Source organism: Lichenostomus cassidix, chromosome 3 (assembly GCF_008360975.1).
Source record: "Lichenostomus cassidix isolate B80296 chromosome 3, HeHo_3.0, whole genome shotgun sequence".
Classification (NCBI taxonomy): domain Eukaryota; kingdom Metazoa; phylum Chordata; class Aves; order Passeriformes; family Meliphagidae; genus Lichenostomus; species Lichenostomus cassidix.
Genome location: NC_139483.1, coordinates 112,507,618 through 112,530,519, shown reverse-complemented (window position 1 = coordinate 112,530,519; position 22,902 = coordinate 112,507,618). Strand labels below are relative to the sequence as shown.

The following is a 22,902-nucleotide window of genomic DNA, read 5'->3' as shown; positions in this document are numbered from 1 at the left end:
AGAGCCAGGGCAGTATAAAGAGGGGCTGTGCTGAGCTTCTCCCAGCCTGTGAGCTGCAGAGCACGGAGGGAGATGGTAGGAGCTTGGGATGAGCTGTGAGGCTGGGAGCAGCAGGGAGAGGGATCTTGTTGGGCTCCTGCTTCCTGTTCCAGGTGTTTTGCCATGGCTGGGGAGATGGCAGGGCAGGACAAGAGGGGTGTGAGGGCAGCGGGCAGGTGGTGTCTGCTCTGAGCGTGGGCTGCAGGAAGCCACCTTTGCTGGCAGCTGCTTTGGGGGAGCTCAGGGGAGCTGTGTGTGCTGTGGGGGCTGAGCTGGGAGGGGGGCTGGGGCAGAGGGGTGGGAGCAGGAGCGGCGGGGGGGAAGGAGGAGGGATGCAGAGGGATGGAGGGGCAGAGTGAAGTCTGCAGAGGTGCAAAACCTGGCAGGAGAGCTGCCAGCGAGGCTGGCTGGAAGGGAGCAAACCACTCTGCCCCAGGGACAGACAGGGCTGATGGCTGTGGAAAGGTGGGGGTGGGTGGAGCTTGGAGGAGCCTCCACGCAGGGAGAGCAGCACTGCCGTACTGCCACGTTGGCACCTATGGAAGTGTTGTGGGTGACCCCAGAGAGCCTTAATCCCCAGCTGTGCCCAGGGCATCCAAGGAATATTCAGAGCCCAACCAGAGCCCAAGAGACTGGAGAGGTGGTTTTGCTGAGGCTCATTACTCAGCTCTGAGCATGATTCCATGGAAATCAGTTGCTTCTCCTGGCCCTTCCCTGTCCTGGGCATGGCCGTGGAAACAGTGGGACATGGGACAGCACAGGGAGGTGACAGCCACAGGTCACCAAGAGCAGCCAAGAGAGGGGCTGGAGGCCATGGCCTGCACTCCAGGGAACACTGGGAAATGTTCCTGTGCCATGGGTGTGCACACGTGTGTGAGCACAGGATGTGCATGTGTGTGTCTGGTGTGTGCTTTCACATGTGCATGTGTGTGCAGGGGGGAGGGTGTGCCCTGCCCCACTGCTGGCTCTGTGCTGGGTCCTCAGACTGCTCCAACACCTGGGAACACCCTAGTCCTGCTGTTCCTCCTCTCATCTTTCTCACCCCAAACCCAAGGAGTTTCTCTCCTGCCCTGTGGCTTCCTGCTCCAGGGGGTCCCACAGCCTTGTGCTGGTGCTGAGGGAGGAGGAAACCCCTCAACCCCTCTAGAGCATCAGCCTCGCTCTTCTACCTCAAACGCAGAGGGAGATTTTGGAAGCAGCCTGGCCATGTGTCCTGGCACTCAGATCCTGGGTGCAGGCACCATCTGCACCCCCTTTCCATGTTGGAAAACACAGTGGGAGGTGCTGGTGGCAGCCCCTGAGCAGAGGGACTTGACCTCATTGTCCCCCAGGTGTTACTAATGGATCCTCTGTGGGTTTGCTGGGATGGCTCTGTCCGCAGGAGCTGTGCTGGGGGTCCCTGTTTCCCACCTTCCTTCTTTTGGCCTGCATGAGCTCAGGGACTGATGGGTGTGGAGGTTGTCTCTGGTGTCCCTGGGTTGTTCAGAGCACAGAGCTTATGTGATCGCACTAATGAGCAGCTCCCCCCAGCCCTGTCCTCCTCAACTCCATCCCTGTTCCTGAGCTAATGGTCTGGCTGCTGTCAGCCCTTCCTGTGGAGGCAGGAGGAGCACTGAGTCCACCTCTGCAGTTCCTGGCATGAGAGGGACATGGAGCTGCTGGAGAGAGTCCAGAGGATGCCAAGGAGATGTTCCAGGGCTGCAGTCCCTCTGCTCTGGAGCCAGGCTGGGAGAGCTGGGGTGCTCACCTGGAGAAGCAAAGATCCAGGGAGTCATCAGAGCCTCTTCCAGGGCCTAAAGGAGCTCCAGGAGAGTTGGATAAGGACTGGGGACAAGTGATGGAGGGACAGGACAAGGAGAAATGGCTTCCCACTGTCAGAGGGCAGGAATAGATGAAATATTGAGCAGGAATTGTTCTTTGTGAGTGTGGGGAGGCCCTGGCACAGGGTGCCCAGAGAAGCTGTGGCTGCCCCTGGATCCCTGGAAGTGTCCAAGGCCAGGCTGGATGGGGCTTGGAGCAGCCTGGGATAGTGGAAGGTGTCCCTGCCCATGGCAAGAGGTAGAATGAGATGAGATTTTATGTCTCTTCCTGACCAAACAAGTCTGGGATTTGATAATCCAGGATAAGAGGAGGAAATCAGGAGATTTTTCAGCCAGGAGTCCCAGCTAATGCCAGCTCTTCTTGCCTTTCACCCCAAACCAGGCAGCAGCTCCCAGTTTCCCTTTCATGTTTTGCTGCAGTAAACAGCCTGATTTCCAGGAATTCGGCACCCAGTCTTGCCAAATCTAATAGCAAAAGCAACACCCACTGGGGAGCCGGGAGCTGGATAAAAAGCGAGACAGGGCTGGGCAGTCCCCAGTCCGGGAGCTGACGGTCCCAGAAGAGGACGGTAAGAGCTTGGGATGAGCTGTGGGGCTGGGAGCAGCAGGGAGAAGGATCTTGTTGGGCTCCTGCTTCCTGTTCCAGGTGTTTTGCCATGGCTGGGGAGATGGCAGGTCAGGAGAAGAGGGGTGTGAGGGCAGCGGACAGGTGGTGTCTTCTCTGAGCGTGGGCTGCAGGAAGCCACCTTTGCTGGCAGCAGGTTTGGGGGAGCTCAGGTGAGCTGTGTGTGCTGTGGGGGTTGAGCTGAGAGGGCGGCTGGGGGCAGAGGGGTGGGAGCGGGAGCGTCGGGGGAAGGAGGAGGGATGCAGGGGGATGGAGGGGCAGAGTGAAGTCTGCAGAGGCACAAAGCCTGGCATGAGAGCTGCCAGCAGGGCTGGGCAGGCAGGGATCCCTTGTGGAGCTCCTTTCCTGCCACCAGCCCATTCCCAGCCCGGAAATGCTCCCTGCAGGCAGGGCTGACTCTGCCTGCTCCGGGTAACCCCAGCCCCGATGGCTACACTGACCTGAAGGCAGGAGCGATGTGGGATCGTTCCTCTTCCTCCGTAGGCAAGGAGGGTGGGATTTTCCGCTCTCACAGGCTAAACGTCAGCACTCAGAGCACTCTGATCCCTGGGTGTCGGGGTTTGATCCTGACTAAATGCCAGCCACCCCGGCTCTCTCCTGGCACAAATGTGCAGGAGAGGGGAAAGAAAAAAATTGTCAAACACACACCAATTTCATGAGTTAAGTGAGATAGGACACTGATGGCAGGATGCATGGAAGAAGGGCAGACAGGCTCCAAACTTAAAATTGCAAAGTGATTTAATTACCTAACAGAGTAGGAGGATAAATGAGAGGTAAAAATAAGCTTTTCAGACACTATTTGTTCACTCAAACCCCTCTCTCTTAAGAAGCCATTTTATGTTCACTCTTCTCCCTCTTTTCAACCAACAGCTTGGGTAGGGGGCAGGGTGTGGGGTATTGTTTTAGTTCATAGAGCAAGTCCATAAATTTATTCATCACCACAATTTTTTTTGCTACAAATATTGTTTATTTCTGCTCATTTTCTCTTTCTTAAAGAGTTTCTCTGCTCTCATCCCCTCCCTCTTAAGAAGCAGTTCCCTGCTCACCCCCCCTCCTTCTTTTTAACCAGCAACAGCACAGGCAGGGAGCAGGGTAAGGGTTTTTTTCTGAGGTCAGTCCATCAGGGAGAGGGGTCATCTACTTAGCTAGGGGTCCCTCCCACGAGAGACAGTCCTTTGCAAACTTCTTTGGCATGGGTCCAAACTCACAAGCAACCTCCCGCCCGAATTCTGCTGCAACATGAGTCCTCTTGTCCATAGGGTGCTGTCAGACTCTCCTGAGCTGAGGCCAGGCTGCTTCCATGCCAGGAGCAAGGCCTTTCTCTCCCTTGCAAGGCCTTTGCAGCTTTAACTCTTTCTATGATACTCCCACCGGATCACAGCTTCCTCCAGGCATCCACCTGCTCCTCTGGTGTGGGCTGTGGGTAGATTTCTGCATCCTTGTGGACTCCATGGGCTGCAGGGGGACCACCTGCTCCCCCCATGGTCTTCACCACAGCTAGCAGAGGGTTTTCAGCTCTGGCACCTGGAGCACCTCCTCCCCCACCTTCTCCACTGACCTTGGTGTGTCCATGCTGTTCTCCCTTCACATATTTTTACCTCCTCCTCCTCTTCTAACTACAAAGAAGTGTGTGACTACTTTTGTTTTGATTTTTTTTCTTAAATATGTTTTCACAGAGGCGTAACTAGCACCTCTAATTGGCCCAAACTTGGCTAGTAGCATGTCCATCACCTTCAGAGCCATCAGAGATTGGCTCTGCTGGACTTGATGAAAAACTTCCAGAACTTTCACTCAGGACACACAGGAGCCATCTTTGTGCTACTCCCCACCCCTCAGACACCTCCTCAGGTCTACTACAACAGCTTTTGAGGAGTTTAAGTATCTATTAGATGTTAAAGATACCTTGCTGATGTTCTGAGCTAAGCTAAACCACCACACTGGGGCAGCCCCTCAAAGGCAGCAGTGTTCCCAGAGCCCCTTTCCCTGTTGCAGGGCTGGGGAAAGCACTGTCGGGGGGCTGTTCCTGTGAAACAGGGTGCAGGCATTCTCATGGCACATCCTGCTGCCAGCCTTGCTGCTTCCACCGTTTGCTTCCAAGGAGGAACTCAATCCTGAGTTATCCCATGAATGTGCTCAGTGCCTCTCTGCAGGCACTGACACAGGTGCATGGGGCTTTTTCACTTTTCCTGCAGCAATGGGAAGCTGGGCCAGGACTGCCAGGGGTGTCTGGGGCAAATTCAGGGTGTGGCTAGGCTGGAGTTAATGTTGTCCAGGGCAGGCCCTGGTTTCTGAGACTGAACCAGTGCTGGCAGAGCTCCAGTGGGAGAGAATATGGGAAGAGATAAGGCCTGGACAAATGACCTGAGTGGACAAGATCCAGCAGTGACCCTGAGCCAGCAGTTTCCTTTCCAAGCAGCCATCCTGCACTGAGGCTCTGCTGCCCAGGGAGCAGCTGGACATGTGCCAGCTGAGGGTTCTTGGTGCCCAAAGTCCCTCCTATGCTCTGCCAGCAGGCCCAGCCTTCTTCTGCTGCTGCACTGTCCTTTTCTTGAGCCAGTGCCTTTTCCTGCTTCTGTTTTCCCCCTCCTGTCCCCATCCTGCTGGCAGGATCGCACGAGCTGCTGCTGCTGGGGGCTCAGTGCCTGCTGGGATCCAAGCCCAGTGCTGCTTCTTCCCCTCTCCGGGGACTGAGCTTCCCCCCAGCAGCAGCTGTGTGCTGTGGGCAGTGGTGGGACAGGGCCTGTGCTGCCCCATTGTCAGTGCTGTTCCCCAAGCTCTGCCCCCTCCACACCTTGTCTCCTGTCCCAAGAGCACAGATGTTCCCTGGACATCCTCTCCCCCATCAGCACCCCCAAGCCCTTCTCTGCAGATCTGCTCTCAATCCATTCTCTTTCCAGCTCGTGTCTGTGCCTGGCATTGCCCTGGCCCAGGGGCAGCACCTCCACTTGGCCTTGTTGACCTTCATGGGCTTTGCTCTGACGCACCTCTCCAGCATGTCCAGCTTCCTTCTGGTGACAAGAGGTACATGGCTTTAGGTCCCAGGGGAAACCCTGCTCTGGTCACCACCCCAGAAGGGCTCTGAAGAGTCTTTGCTGCCTGGGCAGTCAAGAGTGGAAGAGAAGGTGTTGCCGCCAGTGCTGCCTGGAATGAATCCTCCGTGTTCATGTGTTGCCTTCTGCTGACTGTCTGATCTTCTCCTTTAGGATTTTGGGCCTTTCTTTCCTGCTGCTCTTCCTCCTGAGTTCTTGAGGTGGTTCCCATCTTCTTCTCCACACCCCACCGTTTGCCTCAGGCCTGCCACTGCTCCTGTGCTGTCTCCCCTGAGTTGGGGCCCTCAGCGGCCTGTGTCCACTGGGAAGCCAAGGCTGGGAGCAACAGGAGCATCTGCTGTGAGGTGAGTGAGTGGAATCAGAGCCAACAGCCCTTGCAAGGATTGCCCAAATCTGTATGGACTCTCAGAGGAAAGCTGACCCTGAAGGTTCTGTGTTGTGGTTTCATGCTGGCCAAGTGCCAGGCATCCACAACAGCCACTCACTCACTCTCCCCTGCCACCGCTGGGCATAGGAGGGAAAAAAATTAACAAAGCATTTGTGGGTTGAATAAAGAACTGGGGCGAAACGCTCCAAGGGCACAACAGGCTCAGTTTAGGAATATAAAGTTTGTTTATTACCAGCAGAGTCAGAGGAGGATAATGAGAAGAGAAATAAGCCTGTAAGACACCATTCTTCCGCCCAACCCCTCCCTCCTTCCCACCAATAGCACATAGAACAGGGTGTGGGGGTTTTGGTCAGTTCATCACTGAGATTTTCTTCTGCCGCTCAGGGAGAGGACTCCTTCCCCTGCTTTGCACCATGGGGTCTCTCCCACAGGAGACAGTTCTCTGTGAACTTCTCCAGCGTGGGTCCAATCTCATGAGAAGCAGTCCTCCCAAAACTGCTGCAATGTGAGTCCCTCCCACGGTCACACTGTCCTCCCAAAACTGCTGTGGCATGGGTCACTCGTCCATGGGGTGCAGACTGCCAAGGCCAGGCTGTTCCATCTCGGGAACAAGACCTCTTTCTCCATGGGGATTCCCACTGGATCATAGCCTCCTCCAGGCATCCACCTGCTCCAGCATGGGCACCTCCCCACAGGCTGTGAGTGGATCTCTGCATCCTCTGTGGACTCCATGGGCTGCAGGGGCACAGCTGCTCCACCAGGGTCATCACCACAGCCTACAGAGGAATCTCTGCTCCAGCACCTGGAGCACCTTCTTCCCCTCCTTCTCCACTGACCTTGCTGTCTCCGAGTTGTTTGCCTCACGTGTTCTCACCTCCTCCACTTCTCTGGCTAAAAAAATAATTTGTTTTAATTTACAAATTTTAGAAGAATCTTTGTTTTAATTTTCTTCTCAAATATGTTATCACAGAGGCGTCACGACCATCTCTAATTGGCACAATCTTAGCCAGCGGCATGTCCATCTTCAGAGCCATCAGGGATTGGCTCTGTTGGATATGGTGGAAGCTTCTAGCACCTTTTCACAGAAACCACCTCTGTGGTGCCCCCACTACCACAAATCTGGAAATGAAAAACCAACAATCTCTGGAAGGCTGTAGGGGCCCAGTCCAAGCCCCTCGGATCGATACCTGTGCTGGTAAGAATCTTGTGGCCTTGGTGGGACAGAAGCTGAATGCTTGGGAAGGTTTGGTGCATGGAATAAATCTCTCCAGTATCCAAGCGAATTGAGACTGCGACAGTTCTCAGGGTAGGGTGACAGTGTCAAAAACCACAAAGGTATAAAGGTAGGGGTCCAAGGAGAACACCAGATCTGTTAGGGTGAGAATCATGGAATGATGGAATGGCCTAAGTTGGAAGGGACACACAAGGATCCTGGGAGAGACAGGATCGAAATCCAAAAAGCTCGGATTTAGTGAATTTCTTTGATCAACTCCATGGGATATTTGGTCGTAAAAGAAAATTCAGTGTGATTAGAAGGACTTTACCCTCCTGAGCCCAATGCTGGCTTGTAACCCATGACAGCCTTTTCCTTCAGGGGATTTTCAATCCAAAGTGACCAGCACTGATGGAGCCCAGCACCTTCCAGGGTGTTTTCCCAAGAACTCTCCCTAACTTGCTCCATGAGCAGCCTGAAGTCTGCTCTCCTCATGGCCAGGGGTGAAGGTTTGCTGGCACTTTGCCTCCTGTCGCCAGAGATTTTAAACTCGGTGGCTCCGTGGTGACTGTTACCAAGCTGGCCAACAATGAACACTTGCCTGATGAGACCCTCAGTGGTAATGAGCAGCACATCACAGAGGACACTTCTCCCAGTCAGCAAACAGCATCTCCAGTCACTCCTGATGGGCCAAAGGATGTCCCAGGCACAGCTGTGGGCAGGGACAAGGTGAATTTTGCCCCTGCACTGGGGTGGACCCCCTGAGTGTGCCAGGAAGCAGCTCCTGGAAACAGGCATGAGTGGGGAGAGGGAGGGGCTGTGTGCTGGCAGGTGGAGCAGCAGCACAGGTCAGAGCCTGTGTGGCCATGCTGGATGTGGGGGGAGAGTGTCTGGGGAGTGTGGGGTGCCCGTGGGGGAGTGTATGAGCACTGCCTGTTGGTGCTGGAAGCAGCAGGGTGGGGCAGCCAGTGAGCAGGGCAGCCGTGGGGCTGGGCAGAGGGTGCAGGATGCAGGCAGGGCTGTTGGATGGGCAGAGGGGCTGTGCCAGTGCTGGAGAGAGCTAGGAATGCCCTCAGCTGACTGCAGCTGGGGATTGAGGAGTCCTGTGGGGAGGGCGTGGGAGATGGTGAAGGCAGGACCTTGTCCAGGGTAGGATGTTGTATTGGTTTGAAAACAAACCAGTGGGAGATCACAAGTCAAGATTGAAATTAAAAATAAGTGAAATAATACAAGGAAAAAGCACTGACAAAGTCAGATACAACCTAACACCCTGTTAGGGTGGTGGTAGCAGTCCGACTGAAGTAGTCCAGTTGAAGCGGTGATCCTGTGAAGGTCTAGTCTCCAGCTGAAGATCCAGTGTAGCTCTTGTCCTCTGGGAACCCAGTAGACAGGGCTAGCTCAGGCAGTTCCAAGGCCAGGTTATATCCACTTGGGAACACCTGGCTCCTCCCTCCTGGGCAGAGCATCCCACAATGGGATGAGATAAGTCCATGAGTCACACGGTGGGTCCCTGATGGCCCATTGCCTGTCATGCAGGGTGGGTCGTTAGCAGCTGATAATAGCTAACGGATGGCCCATTGCCTGTCATCCGGAGTGGGTGATAGCAGCTAACGGCCCACAGCTGGTGGTAATAGAATACTTAACTACATCAATATTGCAACCTAGGACATTATCCACCCCTTATTCTATTACCATCTACACAGTTCTCACTTAAGATAAGGTCTCCTTGTGGGACACAACGGGTTTCTCCATCTGCCTGCATCACCCACCAAGTATAACCAGGTCCTTGGGCAAAAACCACTCCACGGATGGGTTTGCCTTTCCCTGACGTGGGACTAATCCAAACAGTCTTTCCTAAAAAACCTCTTACGTGTACCACAGGGACTTTATCTCCATCCACTGTGTGCAAAGGTTTGGACTCGGCAGGACCGGCTCGATTGATAGAACCCCTTGTGTTAACCATCCAGGTGGCCTTTGCTAAGTTCAGTTCCCAATTTTTGAAGGTTCCCCCGCCAAGTGCCTTCAAAGTTGTCTTAAGTAGTCCGTTGCACCGTTCAACTTTCCCGGCAGCTGGTGCATGATAGGGGATATGGTATATCCATTCAATTCCATGTTCTCTAGCCCAGGTGCTTATGAGGCCATTCTTGAAATGGATTCCATTGTCAGACTCGATTCTCTCAGGGGTACCATGTCTCCACAGGACTTGCTTTTCCAGACCCAAGATGGTGTTCCGGGCAGTAGCATGAGGCACAGGGTAGGTCTCTAACCATCCCGTGGTTGCTTCCACCATGGTCAACACGTAGAGCTTTCCTTGGCGGGTTTGGGGAAGTGTGATGTAGTCAACTTGCCATACTTCCCCATACCTGTACTTTGACCATCGTCCACCATACCACAGAGGCTTCACCCGCTTGGCCTGTTTGATTGCAGCACAAGTCTCACAGCTGTGGATGACCTGTGAGATGTTGTCCATGGTCAAGTCCACCCCTCGGTCACGAGCCCACCTGTATGTTGCATCTCTCCCTTGATGACCAGAGGCATCATGGGCCCAACGAGCTAGAAATAATTCTCCTTTGTGCTGCCAGTCCAGATCCACCTGTGACACTTCCACCTTGGCAGCTCGGTCCACCTGCTCGTTGTTACGATGCTCTTCATTAGCCCAACTCTTAGGTATATGTGCATCCACGTGTCGAACTTTCACAGTCAGCTTTTCTGCCCGGGCAGCGATGTCCTGCCAAATCTCAGCGGCCCAGATGGGTTTTCCTCTGCGCTGCCAGTTAGCCTTTCTCCAGCGATCTAACCATCCCCATAGCGCGTTGGCTACCATCCAGGAGTCAGTGTACAGATAGAGCCTTGGCCATTTCTTTCGTTCGGCAATATCCAAAGCCAGTTGGATGGCTTTAAGCTCTGCGACCTGACTCGATCCACCTTGTCCCTTGGTAGCCTGTACAGCTTGTCGTGTGGGGCTCCATACTGCAGCTTTCCATTTTCGATCTGTGCCTACAATTCGGCAGGACCCATCGGTGAAGAGGGCATAGCGTCTTTCACTCTCCGGCAGCTCGTTATACGGGGGTGCTTCCTCGGCACGTGCTACTTGCTCCTCTACTTCTTCTGAAGATAATTTAAAAGTCTCACCTTCAGGCCAGTTTGTTATGATTTCCAGAATCCCAGGGCGATTCGGGTTTCCAATATGGGCGCGCTGTGTGATGAGGGCAATCCATTTGCTCCACGTGGCATCAGTGGCATGGTGAGTAGAGGGAACCCTTCCCTTGAACATCCACCCCAGCACTGGCAGTCGGGGTGCAAGGAGAAGTTGTGTTTCTGTGCCGATCACCTCTGAGGCGGCTTGGACTCCTTCGTAAGCTGCCAAGATTTCTTTCTTGGTGGGAGTTTAGTTGACTTCAGACCCTCTGTAACTTCGACTCCAGAATCCTAGGGGTCGACCTCGGGTCTCACCAGGCACCTTCTGCCAAAGGCTCCAGGACAGACCATGGCTCCCGGCTGCAGAGTAAAGCACATTCTTTACCTCTGGTCCTGTCCTGGCTGGTCCAAGGGCTACCGCATGAGCGATCTCCTGTTTGATCTGGGTGAAGGCTTGCTGCTGTTCAGGGCCCCAGTGGAAATCATTCTTCTTGTGGGTTATGAGGTAGAGAGGACTCACGATCTGGCTGTACTCAGGGATGTGCATTCTCCAAAAGCCTATGGCGCCTAGGAAAGCTTGCGTCTCCTTCTTGTTGGTTGGTGGAGACATCGCGATGATCTTATTGATGACCTCAGAAGGAATCTGATGCCGTCCGTCTTGCCACTTTACTCCCAGGAACTGGATCTCTTTGGCAGGTCCCTTGACTTTGCTCTTCTTGATGGCGAAACCAGCTTCCAGGAGAATTTTGATGATTTTCTCTCCTTTCCCAAATACTTCCGTTGCTGTGTCCCCCCACACAATGATGTCATCAATATACTGCAGATGTTCTGGAGCCTCACCCTTTTCCAGTGCAGCCTGGATCAGTCCATGGCAGATGGTGGGACTGTGCTTCCAGCCCTGGGGCAGTCGGTTCCATGTGTACTGCACACCTCTCCAGGTGAAAGCAAACTGAGGCCTGCACTCTGCTGCCAGAGGAATGGAGAAAAAGGCATTGGCAATGTCGATGGTCGCATACCACTTTGCTGCCTTGGATTCCAGCTCATACTGAAGTTCCAACATGTCCGGTACAGCAGCACTCAGTGGTGGTGTGACTTCATTCAGGCCACGGTACTCCACCGTCAGTCTCCATTCTTCACTGGACTTACGCACCGGCCATATAGGGCTGTTAAAGGGTGAGTGAGCCTTGCTGACCACCCCTTGGCTCTCCAGATCCCGAATCATCTTATGGATGGGGGCCACAGAGTCTCTGTCAGTGCGGTATTGCCGGTGATGCACTGTTGCTGTAGCAATTGGTACCCGCTGTTCTTCAATTCTCAGTAGTCCTACAGCAGACGGGTTATCTGAGAGACCAGGCAGGCTATTCAGTTGTCTTATGTCTTCTGTCTCTACGGCTGCTATCCCAAAAGCCCAGCGATGTCCCTTTGGGTCTTTGAAATATCCACTCCTGAGATAATCTATGCCGAGGATGCATGGGGCATCTGGACCAGTCACGATGGGGTGTTTCTGCCACTCGTTCCCAGTTAAACTCACTTCAGCTTCCAGTACAGTCAGCTGCTGGGATCCTCCTGTCACCCCAGAAATAGAAATGGATTCGGTCCCCACATACCTGGATGGCATCAGGGTGCACTGAGCGCCAGTGTCAACCAAAGCCGTGTATCTTTGTGGGTCAGACGTGCCAGGCCATCGGATCCACACAGTCCAATAGATCCGATTATCCCTTTCCTCTACCTGGCTAGAGGCAGGGCTCCTCTAATCCTGTTTTTGGTGCACGATGTTCTTCTGTAGATGTGTTCCTGAGGTTCCTTCAAGAGGATCAGTCATATTATCATTTCCATTCTGTCTGGGGTTCTGTCCACAAGAGACTGGGGCAGTGTTGTACCTAGATGAGCTTCTTGAGGTGGATGTTTCTGTTTTCAATTCACGTACCTGGGCTGCTAAGGTGGAGGTGGGTTTCCTATCCCACTTCCTCATGTCTTCCCCATGCTCTTGAAGGAAAAACCAGAGGTCACGTCGTGGAGTTTGTTTTCTTTCCCTGACTGGAGTACGTCTGCTCCTGATGGCAGAGACTCGGGTTGGTTTTGGTGTGGCATGGAAAAATCTTTCTGTGAGCTCTTTCCTTAGTTTCTGATGGCTCTCTTCAATCAATCTCCGGACTTGCTCGGCCAGGTTTGTTTCTACCAATGAGACCTGGGTGCGTAGTGGGGCGGTGACAGTGTCCTCATAAATTCTCAGTTTGTTTGCTAACACGCCCACCTGGTCTTCGCCTTCCCTCCACTGCAATGTTGCCCGGTAACGAGAGTATATCTCTGGTCCGAGCCGCGCGAATCTTAGCCACATTTGTGAAGTGCACCGGACATTATCTGGGCTCTTGGGGAATCTCTCGTTGTCTGAAAAAATGATCTCTAGCACGGCCAATTCCCTCAGGCATCGGATACCTTGTTCTATTGTGTTCCATTTCCTTTGGTGCATCTGGAGGTCTTCTTTGCACAGGTATCTGTCCCGTACACTCAGCAGCAATCGCCGCCAGAGGCTGAGAGTTTACTGGGTTTTCCCAATCCCCTGGTCAATGACCACATCCTGAGACAGGGATCCCAGTTGTCTGGCCTCACTTCCATCCAGAATAGTGTCGTTAGCTGCAGCGTCCCAGATACGGAGCAGCCAGGTCAAGATGGACTCATTCGCCTGCCGGGTGAATTCCCTCCGTAGGTCACGCAGCTCCCCCAGGGATAGAGAGCGAGTGATGATCTCTGGCTCTGTCTCTTCTGCTTGGTGAGATGGTCCTGCCGCATCCTCATCAGTCGCTGTGCGGACTGACTTGCTCTTGGATTTCTTTTTCTGGACGGGGGCAACCGCTACTGGCTTTGGCTGTTCTGATTCGGCAATGGTCTGTGTTGAGACATTGACTGCTCCTTTGGTTCTTTTCCTCTTGCCTGCTGACTTGCTTCATTTCTCCTCCTCAAGAAGACAAAGTATTGTTCTGTTCTTCAGCATGAGGTAAACGGTGCTGGTCAAAGAAAACAGAACTAACAAAAAGATTATGCCATCCCTAGCATCCAGAGAGAACTCAATGTTGTCAAAAATGGCTGTGCCTGACCTGAAAGGCTGGAAGAAACCGCTCTCTCCTCCTAGCCCCAGAGGGTGGGTGCGATTGCTGATGAGATCCCAGACGAAGCAGCTCAGGTTAGGCCAGGCAGACAAAGTCGAGTATATATAACGAATGGTGTTCATCGCCTCACAGGTAACAATGCCATAGGCATAATAAACCAATAGAGCAATTCTCATGCCATTCCCTGGTCGCAACAGGAGCAATACGACGGGCAGATAGTATCCCATTTGAGGAAAAATATAGAGAGCGAGATACAGTACCCATATAGATAAGCTGAGCATCATGGTGATAGGATTTCTGAGTTTCCCCAGGTCGTGCCCCACGTTGGGTGCCAAAATATGTATTGGTTTGAAAACAAACCAGTGGGAGATCACAAGTCAAGATTGAAATTAAAAATAAGTGAAATAATACAAGGAAAAAGCACTGACAAAGTCAGATACAACCTAACACCCTGTTAGGGTGGTAGTAGCAGTCCGACTGAAGTAGTCCAGTTGAAGCGGTGATCCTGTGAAGGTCTAGTCTCCAGCTGAAGATCCAGTGTAGCTCTCGTCCTCTGGGAACCCAGTAGACAGGACTAGCTCAGGCAGTTCCAAGGCCAGGTTATATCCAGGTGGGAACACCTGGCTCCTCCCTCCTGGGCAGAGCATCTCACAATGGGATGAGATAAGTCCATGAGTCACACGGTGGGTCCCTGATGGCCCATTGCCTGTCATGCAGGGTGGGTCATTAGCAAGTGATAATAGCTAACGGATGGCCCATTGCCTGTCATCCGAGTGGGTGATAGCAGCTAATGGCCCACAGCTGGTGGTAATAGAATACTTAACTACATCAATATTGCAACCTAGGACAGATGTGTAAATGAGAAAGCCCCAGGCCCATCCAGTGTGCTGGGAAGGAGGCCCTGGGTCCTGTGCTGTGCCAGGCTGGGCTCCAGCAGCCTGCTGGGAGCAATCCCCAGGGCCACAGCTGCTGCAGAGCCTCTGCCAGGAGCCTGGGGCCTCTGACAACACAGCTTAGGGAAAGTCTCTTTTCTTCCTCCACAGCCATGGCTTCACAGGAGGACACACGAGAGGAGGATGCAAAGGCACAGCTCCTGGCAGAGGCATTTCAGAAGGAAGGACTGGATGCTGAATACTGGCTGCCCAAAATGTCAGAGATCCTGGGAATCGAGTGCAGAGAATCCCTGCAACATCTGGAATACGAAGACTACCTCAAGGTGGAGTGTGAAGTACAGCAACCCTGGGAGAAAAAGGAGCTCCAGAAACTCCTGAAAATAGCATTTGAAAAAAAACCAGGTGGGGAGTTGCATAAGAGTAACTTGGAGAAGACAAAGCAGAGACAAGAAGTGGCCAAACAAGCCCTGAACGATCTGACAGAAATGCTCAAAAGCCACAGCCACAGCCAGGATGCTCTGAGGGAGAAGGCAGAAACTATGTGGAAAGCCATGGAGATTCCTAAAGAGTTCTGGCCACCGCCAGAGCAAGCCTTGGTGGATATGCTGGAGAGCATCCAGAAGCAGCTGGAGCAGCAGGAGTTGTCAGCAGGCAGCAGGGAGAACATCTCTGACACAGAGGTGCTGAGGCGGGCGTCAGGGGGACTGGCCCTGCAGGGCATCTACAGAACCAGCAGAACTGAAGATGTGCTGGCAAAGCGAGAGCAGCTCCTCAGGGTTCCTGAGGGATTCCAGCTGGCTGCTCCAGAGCAAGGATCGCTGCTTCAGAGGAAGGAATTCTCCTCTTCTGTGGCAGAATGCACTTTCATCAAGTCCATGGAGCAGCTGGGCTTCAGCATCAGTGTTTCAGCCAAAGCTGTGTCCTGGGGGATTAATCTGGGAGAGGGTGTAGGTCACAGCAGCTCCTCACAGTCACAGGACACCCACCAGTCCTGCTCTGATCAGAGCTACTTTTGCGCCACCATGTACCACTACATCCCTGTGGCCTCCTGCTACTTCCCAAGGCATCAGCTTCGCCTCTCGGATGCAGCTCTGCAGGAGCTGCAAGATATGGAGCAGCTTTTGAGCTGCACTGGGGAAGAAGACAAACTCACACTGCTGAAGATGTGTGAGAGATTCTTCAGCAGGTTTGGGTCCCATGTAAACCAGGGTCCCATCCACTTTGGGGGGATATTCTGGTGGAAGGCATCTACAGAAGGATTCAGAGCCGACCAGTGGGAAGAGATGAAGAAACAAACCTCTGAAGCACTGAACAGCTATGTCAGGGCCAGCTACGGGGACTTCGGGGACACTGTAGGCAGGGACATGGATATTTCCAAATCCAGCTCACAGGCCTCTGTCCTGGGAAGAGCCAGAAAGAGTTCCCACACAGACATTCAGCTCTATGTGGTCAACACAGGGGGCCCATCAGACAAAACTTCTCTTCCTCAGTGGAAAAAGGGGCTCATGTCTGATAACACAACATGGAGTGTTATTGACCGTGGCTTTCAGCTGATCCCAGTGTGGGAGGTGATCCTGTGCAATCACAGCAGGGATTTTCAGTCTGTTGGTCAGATGAGCAGAGCCCTCAGGGCTGTGTACAAAGTGCTGACCAATCAGAGCGTCGACACCACTTTTGGAGAGGAACTGGAAATTGCAGTGCAAGAGGCCAAGGCTTTCATGGAGACTGTGAAGACCTGGGAGGTGACGGTGGATGAAGAGAAGCTGCTCAGTCTGATGGAACTAAAAGATGATCTGAATGCAAAAACCAAGAACTATAGTGTGTGGATCAATGAGTGCCTGTCAAACAAAGCCCTGCAGGACTACCTGGTCAACACTGTGCGGAGTTGCCAGGAGTCACCTCCACAAAACACCCCCTCTATCAAGGAAATGTTGAGTAGCCTCCTGGATCCTTATATCTACTCTGTCAAGGACTTCCCTGAGGCTTCCTTCATTATGCAATGGATCTTCCAGACTGAGCACAGGCTTCCCAAATCTCCCAAAGTCTCTGAGCTTGAAGAGCTCATCAAAACACTGCAGCAAATGATGGAACACATCCATGCTGTCACCTATGCGCCAGGAAGCTCTGCTTCTGCTGTTCATGAAGCAAAGAAAGAAGCCACCGTGACCACCAGCCTCGCCATTTCCTCCCTACTCCAGTCTCTCCAGGAAAGGGCTCAAAATGACATGGAACTCTTGGTGCTCTTGATTGTGACCAGCACACGGTACCAGGTGGGAAGCAGCACTTTTCTGTACCTCCTCGGATACCCAGAAATTCAGTACATGGCCAAGGAAATGGAAGCGGCACATAAGGAGTATGTGAACCTGAAGGAGCACGATGCCGACAGAGCTGAGGCCTCCCTTCTGCTGCTGGGTCTGACTGTGACACCCAAAAGTCAAGAGCTGTCCCCTGAGCAGAAGAGGGAGCGTTTAGTTTTCATGGAAGATCACATGAAAGGCTTGTGGTCCACACGGATCAAGAATCTCCTCCAAAAGCACAGTGCAGGCACCGACTGGGAGAGGCTGGAACAGGACTTGCGTTCCTTGGTCAGTGGGTGCTTGAATGAGAAATTAGATGACGCTTTTCCAACACCTGAGCCCCCCAGTCAGTCCCAATGCAAGTCAGATGGCAGCGATTCCCAAGCAAATGAAGCCACTGCAAACCAGGAGTTCCTCCAGTTGCTTAAGCGCCTTGGACTTGAAAGTCACTATCCAAGAAAAATGGGGATGGGATATTTCCACACCCTCAGCAAGACATCTCTGCAGGACAGCCAGCCCAGCCAGGACAAGGAACTGCCATTTCACTTCTTGCAAAAGCTGTTAACCGTGGATTACCGGGTGAGGTACCTGACTTGCTGGGACCAAAGCAACCCAGGACTAACTCAACTGCCAGAAACCACAGAACAAGAGGAGGAACTCTCAGATTCATCTGAATACGTACTTGGATTTTTGAAGGATGTAGCCCCTGAACCCACAAGCAGGGACAGCCATGTGCACCCCATGGACCTGCAGATGGCAATTTTCCATTGTGCTGATGACTTCCTGAGACAGACCCTTGCAACCAAGCTGGCATTCTGTCAACTGGCGCTGCCTCTGCTGGTGCCCAACCCATGCACTTCACACATCGAGTTCCCACTCTTTGCCCTCAGCCAAATCCAAAGGAGCTGGAAAGAGGTGGAGAAGTCAGGACAGGTGGCTAGAACAAAGAGTTACAACAACAAACTCATCTCTCAGGCACAGACACCCATTGTGTCCTTCATCCGCATTGGCAGCTCAGCCTCCTCTTCCAAGTCTCAGCTCCTGAACGCTCTGCTGAACAAAGGAAAACATGACACTTTCTTCCACCGCCACTGCAGAGGCAGCACCAGAGAGTGTTTGCTGATGAAAGGGGTGGTGGAGATCGCCTGGTACTGCCCCCGAGGAAGCCCTGATGACACCTTTAAGTGCTGCGTGGCTTTCTGTAACCTGCATGGAGATGCCAGGGATCATGGAGCACAGCTGCAGTTCCTGCAGGAGATATCTGCTGTCAACGTGGCTCTCATATCTGAGTCGGAGCACATGGACAACAGGGGGAAACAGCTTCTGCAGAGTCTGTTGCAGTCACAAAGGCCTTTGGTTTGTCTTCTCACAGAAAAAGAGAATGTTGCAGCTGGACGAACCCGCAAAATCATAACAATAGGGATGAAGAACAGAAGTGAAGCAGAACTGGTGGACCAGCTTACCAAAACAATTGGAAATCTCCTGGAAGGGTCTAATCCATATTTCAGCCTGGACGACTGCCTGAATAAAGCTTGCCAGCATGGATTCTTAGTGGATGCAGATCAAGACACGTGTGTGACAGCCAAAGCAAAGGCAAAGCAGCTGGTGGACCTTCTGAAGAAAGAGAAGCTGTCTGAGATAAAATCTCAGCTGCTGCCCCTTCAAGGACAACTGTGGTACCAGTGGTGCAAAAAGGACAAAGAACTCTCTCGCTTGCAGGAAAAGGGGAACAAGAGCATCGAGCATCATCGCAGCCAAATTGAAAGTGAGAAGGCAGCAATAAGAAGCAGACAATATGAGAAAGCTTTCCCTCTCAAGTCACTGATAAATTCATTCCTTGGCCTTCTCCAGGCACAACCAGCAGATACCAAGAAATACTTCTTGCACTGGATGAAGGTCTTTATGGATGACCTGTCCTCTGGTCCTATTGAAGAACTGAGAAGACAATATCACAAGTTATGGTCTGAAATCCTGGCAAACAAAAAAAGCAAGGAAAAAACCACAGTGAATGCTGAGATGCAGAGACGGTTGGATGCTCTCTATGATGAAATCAATGATTCCTCCATTGGTCTGGAGCATGTTTTGAGAGAGGTAGGGCAGATTTATGAATCTCTGGAACTAATAAACTCCAGGAGTGAGTATTTTGTCATTCTGCCTGAGATTGCAGCAGATCTGATGGTTTCAGGGTATCCTGTGGAACTGATGGATGGGGATGCTTCTTACGTGCCCTTGTGCTGGGTGGGAGCAATCTTGGACAGCTTAATTGAGAGGCTGGGGGACAAACGAGTGTTTGTGCTCTCCGTGCTCGGCATCCAGAGCACAGGCAAGTCAACCCTGCTGAATGCCATGTTTGGTCTGCAGTTCAAAGTCAGCACGGGGAGATGCACCCGTGGAGCCTTTATGCAGCTCATCCCAGTGGGCAAGGAGCTGCAGCAAGAGGTGGGCTTTGATTTTGTGCTGGTGGTTGACACAGAGGGACTTCGTGCCACCGAGATGGCCAATAAACAATCCCAGAACCATGACAATGAGCTGGCCACCTTTGTCATTGGCATTGGCAATTTGACTCTGATCAATATCTTAGGAGAAAATCCGTCAGAAATGCAAGATTTTCTCCAGATTGCAGTGCAGGCTTTCCTGAGGATGAAGAAAGTCAATCTTTCCCCAAGCTGCATCTTTGTCCACCAAAATGTGGGAGAAGCAACTGCCAAGGAGCAGAACATGGAAGGACAAAGGCGTTTGCAGGAAAAGCTGGATGAAATGACTGTGGTAGCTGCCCAGCAGGAATTCTGTGACATCTCCTCCTTCAGCGACATTATTGGCTTTGATGTGAACACCCACGTTCACTACTTTGCTCACTTGTGGGAAGGAACTCCCCCAATGGCACCACCCAACCCCAGCTACAGCCAGAATGTCCAGCAACTAAAGAGCAAAATCCTCCAGGCTGCCCAGAAGGAGTCGCAGGGCAGCATTTTGAGGCTCTCGAGCCTGAAAGTTCGTATTGGTGACCTCTGGAATGCTTTGGTCAATGAAAACTTTGTTTTCAGCTTCAAGAATTCCCTGGAGATTGCTGCATACAGGAGACTAGAAACTGCTTTTAGTCAGTGGACCTGGAGGCTGAGGAGTCACATCTTAGATGTGCAAATGAGACTGGGCAATAAAATTCGGAATGAGGACTTGCAGAATGTCACCAGAGAACACCTTGAAAGGCAGGTGCAAGAGATAAGTGATGACATTGAGAAAGAAGTGGAAAAGTTCTTTGGGGAAGACAAAGACTGTGAGACACTGGTCCAGTGGAAAGCAAACACAGAGCTGAAGCTGAAAGGACTAAAAGAGGCTCTTCTTCTTGAAACAAAAAAGAAATGTGAGAATCTTATTGAGCTACAGAAGGAGCAGAGGAAACTGGAAGGAAAGATGTTGGAATATGAAGATGAGCTCCTGAAAAGGAGCAGGGAGTTGGCTCTGACTCTGAAAGGGAAGAGCCTCAGTGAAGGAGAGCTGAGAAACAGTTTTACCTCTCTCTGGGACAAGTGGATTGCCAAAGTCTCTCGTACTGCTCCTCCTCTGGAACAGGTGGATATCGATGCGGAAATCGAAGATGTGCTTCTAGAGCACTTTAAGGACCCGGGTTTCCATGAACGGATCACATCATTTCCCAAAGGCAGAGGATTTTCTTTGGACCTCAAGAAACACATCATGAGGAAGAAGATTTTTCACAAGCTGCCAACTCCCATGAGCATTTTCAAACCTGATGTGAGTAACTTTCAGCACATCACAGACAACATCATAGCATGTGTTAGGGCAAACATTGGTAAGAAGGAACAGGAGAAACAGGATTACAGTAGAAATTTTATTCATGAAATACTCAATGAAGTACAGGAAGGTGTGAACTCCATCCCCAGCAGTGCAGGCTGGACCTTTACCAAAGATTACAGCATAGATTTGTCTCTGTATCTGTGCAAAATGGCCACGGAAAGGTTTAAAGCCATGCATGAAGCATTCCGAAAGGCAAATGACCCAGTCGTGTACCTGAACAGCAAGAGAGAAGATTTCTTCCAGTGTTTCCAGTTTTCCTGCCAAGGGGCCACTTCAATCACAACTTTTGCTCTTTTCTTTTGTGAAAAGATTTCCTCAGCTCTTCACCAGGCAGTCTATGAGAGGACAGCTAAAGCCATTGCTGATGACATGCAGGACAAACTCCCAGATTTCCAGGGCAGCAGAGCCAATCTGGAAGTTTCCATCCTGAGATACTTGGCAGAACAAGAAAATTTTGAGTATTTCAAGGAGTACCTTAAGTTTCCAAAACAGTTTTTTCAGAATTACATTGAGACACGAGTTAAGAGTTACTGTTTAGATGGGAGCAAGAAGCTGGAGAACTTTTTAAATATCTCCCTTGATGCTCTCTATGAAAAAATCATTTCAGCTGTTTCTTTATCAACCCAAATGATCAAAGTCCAAAAAGCCAGCGAGGATAAAATCTCTCTGTGGCTGGATGAGTTTTGCAGTAAGCTGACAGAGGTGATCAACTTGCCCCGAAGTGACCTGAAGGGCATTGAGCATCAGGAGGTCACAGACATTAAGTTCTTGAACAAGGCCATGGCAGAAGCTCTGGATGACATGAGGAACAGGCTCAGGAAAGAATTGGCTGATGCTGATATGAGCTCATTTTCAAGGCAGCCTCACACAATCCTGGCAGAGCATTTTTCAGGGTGCTGGGAACAATGTCCCTTTTGTGGGGCAGTCTGCACAAACACCATGCAGGAACACGATGGAGACCATCAGGTGGTCTTCCATCGCCCAGAAGCTTTGAAGGGATGGCACTGGGAGGGAAAAGCCCAGCTGGTCATTGATATTTGTTCCAGCTCTGTTACAAGTGATAACACATTCAGAGTTGCTGATGACAAATATATCCCCTGCAAGAGATACCGTGATGCAGGACCTCCTTATTCCAACTGGAAAATTCTTCCTGATCCATCCATGCAGGCCTACTGGAAATGGTTTGTGTGTCGTTTCAAGACAGAGCTGGAAGCTTTGTACAATCGGAAATTTCAGGGTAAGGGAGAAATCCCTGAGGCGTGGCAGAGAGTTACCAAGGAGCAAGCACTGTCCGAGCTGGACAAGCGTTAGGCCATGACCATGGGAACAGAGAACCACAAGAGCTTTGCAGTTTAGAAGAACTTTGTACCAGCCTCTCCACAAAATGCAGTTTCAACAATGACACTCTCAAGCCACCACTTGCTGACAATGGTATCTAATTACTCCCAAATTTGGTGAAATAAGGCATGTTACTACAACCATTGCTCTGCAGCTCCCTCGCTTCATGATAGAGCCAGAATCCTCTTGCCTTCTTGCCATAAACATTTCCCTCTACTTTGTCCCAGAGCCAAACCAAATCCCCTCCTGGGGTGATTGGCCACATGGCCAAGCCTGAGCCCAAGGGCCACAGGAAGAGCAAAGGCAACACTCAAAGCACCCCTTGGATCAGCTGCTCTGAGACAGGAAGGGACAGTGCCCCAAAGGCAGTTTTCCTGCAGCAAGGAGGTGTCCTGCTCAGAGAAAGGGCTGTGGGGCTTGAGGGCAGCTCCCTGCTGGCTGCAAGCTGGGCTGCTTGGCTTTTGGGCATCATCCTTCCCTCCCTCACTGCAGCCTCCTGGATCAACTGAGGCCATTCTCCCAGCAGGAGCTGTTGTGTCTCTGGGCTCAGGAAAGCAGTGACATGGCAGCCCCAGGGCTCAGGCAGTGCTTTCACTGCCTGGCTCAGAGGTGCTCTGCATGTGTCCAGGGCAGCCACTCCTGCTCAGCTGCCTGGGGCTGCTGTCCTTCCCTGCAGCCCTCAGCCCTGGCAGGAGCTGCTCCTGTCCTTGGCCTGGCTGCTGAGCAACAGCCTTTGGAATGGCCCATGTGGAGAATCCCATTTCCCAGCACCTTCTGCAGCAGCTCTCGGGGCAGTGCTGGTGCTGTCCAGGCAGGCTGGTGGCAGCGGAGCTGTGCTCTGGAGAAGGTGGCAGCAGCTGGCACTGCCCCAGGGAGGTGTGGGGGGTTTTGCTGTGCAGGTGCTGCAACGCCGCTGGTCATGCGAGGGCCAAGGCCTCCTGGAGAGCTGGCTGGAGGCCTGCTTCAGCCTCATCCCCTGCGCGCTCTGCTAATAAAGGAGTTGATTTGGACTGCGCTGCTCTGTGTCTCCTTTATGTTCAGGGGAGCAACAGCTGGGGGTGACTTGAGCTCTGTGCGGTGCAGACAGGCAGGGGACATGGGGGTGGCACTGGGGGAGGGGGTGTGGCAGCAGAGGCTCTGCTCCATTCAGGGTCTCTGCTCCAGGAGCAGCTTCACCATCT

At 52.2% G+C, this 22,902-nt stretch overlaps 3 protein-coding genes across 8 annotated transcripts in view; all 3 read left to right on the top strand.

Annotated features, from left to right (window-relative positions):
* LOC146440547 (interferon-induced very large GTPase 1-like) lies at positions 1 to 22,731 on the top strand. Of its 5 annotated transcripts, none has more exons than XM_085057238.1 (3): positions 1 to 75; positions 2,332 to 2,428; positions 14,424 to 22,731. In XM_085057238.1, exons 1-3 carry the CDS (start codon positions 73 to 75, stop codon positions 21,692 to 21,694), a joined length of 7,371 nt encoding a protein of 2,456 aa, XP_084913364.1. In that variant the 5' UTR covers positions 1 to 72; the 3' UTR covers positions 21,695 to 22,731. The 5 variants fall into 5 exon arrangements, with proteins under 5 accessions (XP_084913364.1, XP_084913366.1, XP_084913362.1 ...); XM_085057236.1 differs by lacking the exons at positions 1 to 75; positions 2,332 to 2,428 and adding exons at positions 5,756 to 5,878; positions 6,893 to 7,117; XM_085057237.1 differs by lacking the exons at positions 1 to 75; positions 2,332 to 2,428 and adding exons at positions 5,799 to 5,882; positions 6,893 to 7,117.
* The window catches only part of LOC146440545 (interferon-induced very large GTPase 1-like), an 82,420-nt gene continuing 61,811 nt past the window's right edge, over positions 2,294 to 22,902 (top strand). For both annotated transcript variants that reach the window (XM_085057252.1, XM_085057251.1), the window contains exon 1: positions 2,294 to 2,428. The gene's annotated coding sequence lies outside the window, so the exon portion shown is untranslated. The remainder of the gene's footprint in view (positions 2,429 to 22,902) is intronic.
* The window catches only part of LOC146440546 (interferon-induced very large GTPase 1-like), a 45,104-nt gene continuing 27,998 nt past the window's right edge, over positions 5,797 to 22,902 (top strand). Inside the window, exon 1 of the mRNA XM_085057233.1 lies at positions 5,797 to 5,878. The gene's annotated coding sequence lies outside the window, so the exon portion shown is untranslated. The remainder of the gene's footprint in view (positions 5,879 to 22,902) is intronic.